Genomic DNA, 4469 nt, shown 5'->3' with positions numbered 1-4469 from the left:
ATGAACGGTCCCATATAGTCTAGCCCCACATACGAAAACGGACGAACAAAGGGCGTGAGACGATCTTCGGGTAGTTGTCCCATTTGTGGTATTTCGGGCCTTGCCCGTTCCCTCTGACATGACAGACATCTTCTTCCTGCCTTTCGCACTTCTTCGCGAATGTGAGGTATCCAGTATTTGCGGCGTAATTCAGCTATGATCGTGTTTTGATTCTGATGCTTCCATATGCGATGATACAAGTCGATGATTAGGTTGGTCACGTGGTGTCGTTGAGGCAATACTACGGGTTGACGTGTGTGTTGAGGAATGGCGTACGCGTTTTGAAGACGACCATTCACTCGAATTATGCCGACGTCGTCTATCATTGGCGACAATCTAAAAAGTTTACTACTTGCGTTTAATTGCTTACCTCCCCTCAGTATAGCGCACTCATCGGCATATGCACTCCGCTGCGCGATACGGATGACTAGAAGTTCGGCATCTCTAAGTTCCCTCACCGTCAACGAACCGTACAGTCGCTTCTCTGGTGTGTTGGAGCTGTTGTACACAAACCTTCGCAAGTAGGGGACTATTCTTGTGAGTCGTGGGAACGATGAGTACTTCTGCAGTATGTCCTCGTCCAGCGAGACGAGGAATACCTCATACTTGGCCCGTAATTCTTCACGAGTTCCATCGACAGCATCAAGCCTGGGCCAAAATGACTCGTCTTTTCTCAAGAAGTCTGGGCCACAAAGACAGGAGCATTCACGCGAGCTGCTTTGTAGTCTCGTACCAAAGTCTGCTGGATTTAGAGCGCCTGGAGTCCATCTCCACTCGAGTTGATTAGTAACATCTAGAATTTCATCAACCCTATGGGCTACGTAGGGCTTGTACCTTCTGTGGTCGGAAGCTATCCACGCTTGGACTGTCTTCGAATCTGTCCACATCACCACACGTGACGGCTTGGTGTCGTGAGAACTCAACAGCATTTTCCGAAGTCGAGAGGCCAGTACTGCCGCCTGCAGTTCTAATCTTGGAATAGTCGTGAGCTTGAGAGGTGCACATTCCGTCTTTCCGGCTACCATTGCAACGTTCACGTCACGCCCATTGCTGATTCGCCAGTACGCCACAGCGGCGAATGCCATCTCACTTGCGTCGGCAAATACATGGAGCTCCACAACTCCTGTTGTAAAGAATGTACCATAGCAGCGCGGAACCTTGATGTTGTCCACATGATGTAATATGTTTAGCCATGTCCTCCAGAGCTTTTGCGCCTCCACGGGAATTTCATCATCCCAATCAGTTCTCGCTCGCCAGACCGTTTGCAGTAGCAACTTCGCCTTAAGTACGTATTCCGCTGCAAAGCCAAAGGGGTCGAAAACAGACATGGTGACGCGTAATAGCTCCCGCTTAGTGGGGGCCCGTTTGCCTTGCAACAGGTCTTCATCGACGCGACCGAAAGCGAGAACGAACTTGAGCTCATCATACTCCGTGTCCCACCGCATCCCTAAAACCTTCGGATAGCCTGCATTAGATTTGTCGAAACCTTTCTGTACACCGAAGTCGTGGCCTCCGTTTAAAGCATCGTGCACCATTCGTGAATTCAATATAAACCCTTTTAGGTTGAATCCGCCTTTTTGGTGAATGCATCGCACTTGATTCGCTATTCGCACGGCTTCTTCCTCGTCTGCAAAGGAATGAACGAAATCGTCCACATAATGGTTGTTTAAAATCGCATTGACGGCATCAGGGAATTCCTCAGAAAACTCAAGCGCATTCTTATTTTTCACAAATTGTGCGGCACAAGGAGAACATGTTGCTCCGAAAGTCATTAGGCGCATGGAGTACTCCACGATTTCTTCATCAGGCTTCTCCCTCCACAGAAACCTTTGCGCCGGTTGATCTTCCGCACGTGCTACCACCTGATGAAACATCTCTTCGATGTCGGAGCTGACGGCTATGGGTTTTTGTCTAAATTTCATAAGCACCTCTAGCATTGGTTTACCCATATCTGGACCGCTAAGCAGGTAGGAGTTCAACGATCTTCCGGAGACTTGTGCTGCTGCGTCGAATACGAGGCGTACTTTTCCCGGCTTATTTAGGTTGTAAACGCCAAAGTGGGGAAGATACCATATCCGTGGGTGTTTTGTCAGCGTTTCCTCTTTCGTGAGTTTCCTGGAATATCCCTTCGCTAAGTAGTGCCTCATCGTTTTGATATACTCGTGCTTCAATTCTGCGTTGCATTTAAATCTCCGTTCGAGCGCTAGAAGTCTTCTCTCCGCCATTCCCCGCGTGTACTCCGGTATATCTTCATCGGTTCTCCAAAGCAACCCCGTCTCAAAGCGATCGCCTATACGAACTGTAGTATTCTCTAATATGGCGCGTGCTCTTACCTCTTCCTGTGGCTCAACATGTTTGACAGTAGGTGACGCACTCAAGTCATCGCTTATTATAAAGTTCTTGACTAACTCGTCGATGGTTTCATCCTCGAGCGTTTTATCTGCGGCGTGTTCTCGCACCAAAAGTACTTGCTGTCTCGCTACGTTCTCGTATCCCATTGGACCGTAAATCACCCAGCCTAGCTTGGTCAACACTGCAGCCGGGCCCCGATGACCATCCTCGGCAATACGCTTAGCTATGCCTAGATGCACATTATCTAACCCTATCAGCAGATCTGGCGTCACGCCAGTGTACCCTTCTATAGGCAGCCTCTTCAGGTGTCGTTGTCTTACGTGGAGTTCCGAGATTCGGAGCGTCTGCCGCGGTAGCTGCAGGTTCTTTACAGTTCTCTCATTGAGCAGAGGAAACCGTTTGTGTCCTTGACCTACACCCGATATTTCCATGTTTAATGTCATTGACGACTCAGTTGCCGTATTATTGCCGAACCACTGCAAGGTTAATTCTTTTTTAGACCCTGTTATGCCAATCTGAGTAACGAGTTTCTCATTCACCAAACTTATTGATGACCCTTCACCAAGAAGTGCGTAGCAATCGACTGACTTACTTTTAAACAAGAGCCTTTGGTTACAGGGAAGTGCTTCCGCATTCGTTAATATGCGCGGTATTTGTTGGCTTTGCTCTTCTCGTGAGCATCGAGGCTCGTGTAGGATTGCGTGCCACTTTTTGTCGCACCTCACATTGTCACATTGGTGTTTGCGACGACATGAACCGCCTCGATGCCCAGATTTCAAACAATTAAAGCACAGACGTCTTTCGCGAACAAAACGCCATTTTTGCTTATGTGGAAGGTCTAAAAACTGACTGCAACGTTCGAGCTCGTGACTCCCGGAACACATACTGCACTCGTTTCCATGCAACTCTTGCGTTTCAGTTGCATGAAAAAATCTCGGACGCCTCTCCGATCTTGGATCTGTTTGTCGATGCGGTTCGACCACGTTGATGCAAACACTACTAGCAACGCGTGCTTCTTCTTGCAACCACTCGCTAAGATGCTGAATAGTTGGCCGCGGTTGTATGGTCAAGGAATGTCTGGCCCATGCCAACTTGCGCTGCACTGGCAGCTTGGATACAAGCTCTTCCATTAAAATTGGATTGCTAAGGTGGTGGTCGCATTCAGCTGCACTAAGGAAAGAAGCCAAATTTTGTACTTTTGTGGAGAAGGGAATTATAAGATCTATTCTACTCTCGGGAATATTTGGAACGTTGCGAATACGAGCGATTTGGCTTTTGACGAGAAGCTCTGGCCTCCCAAACCGTTCCTTTAAAGTTTCGATAACTCGATTAACATTGCCACTGTGTATAAGCAGACACTCAACTGTCTCCCTTGCCTTTCCTTTCAGTGCCTTTTGCAACCTAATCATATTCTGCCGCTCAGTATATCGATACTCTTCGGTTGTGGCAGAAAACGCTTCCCTAAACATGGGCCAGTCTTCTGGACGACCATCGAATTCGGGCAAGTCATACAGCCTGGTCACAGGCTGTGCCGGTACATGCGATAGAGCGCGGTTCAGTTCACTAACCGCAGCTGCTAATGTGTTGCTTGGCATGCCCTCCCTTTCGCTATTCGTCTCTGCTGTCGATGTTGCGTTATTCTGCTGCTGACTTAAAGCTGCTTTCAAAATACGTATTTCCTCCATCATTGCGTTTAACTGCACCGTTACACTTGCGGTACTTGCTTGGTTAGCGGCTGTAGTATGTTCTCGAATGGTAAGTTCGAGGTCTTCGTTTTCGCTGTCCGCCATTTTGGATGCTGAACGTGTGGTTGGCATGTAATTGCTCGGCTATTCCCTATTGTACGACACTGCCTACTCAACGCTCCCAATTGACCTATCTAAAACCCTAATCCTCCTCAGATACACTTACCGGCACTCCAGTTGCTGCACACGCCTGCCTATATTTCTGCTAGGGCTCCTTTGCTGCTTCTCGCAGTTCACTGCTATATACGCCTTCGTTGTAGCAACTCGGAAAAGTGAAATAAAAATTTGTTGCAAAGATAGTTGCGCGAGGGCCAAAATAAAACAAACGTCTTC

General features: G+C 48.2%; 1 protein-coding gene across 1 annotated transcript; it reads right to left on the bottom strand.

The window, feature by feature from the left end:
- Positions 1-189: 189 nt before the first annotated feature.
- On the bottom strand, positions 190-4181 carry LOC118750531. The gene is made up of 2 exons (XM_036485244.1): positions 553-4181; positions 190-358 (listed from the first exon to the last, which is right to left on the bottom strand). The coding sequence occupies exons 1-2, from the start codon at positions 4179-4181 to the stop codon at positions 190-192; spliced, it is 3798 nt and encodes a 1265-aa protein (XP_036341137.1).
- Positions 4182-4469: the final 288 nt, after the last annotated feature.

This window comes from Rhagoletis pomonella, unplaced genomic scaffold (assembly GCF_013731165.1).
Source record: "Rhagoletis pomonella isolate Grant_MI unplaced genomic scaffold, Rhpom_1.0 Rhpom_scaffold_00290, whole genome shotgun sequence".
NCBI classification, from domain to species: domain Eukaryota; kingdom Metazoa; phylum Arthropoda; class Insecta; order Diptera; family Tephritidae; genus Rhagoletis; species Rhagoletis pomonella.
The sequence above is the reverse complement of the archived record's forward strand: the minus strand, read 5'-3'. Positions and strand labels throughout refer to the sequence as shown.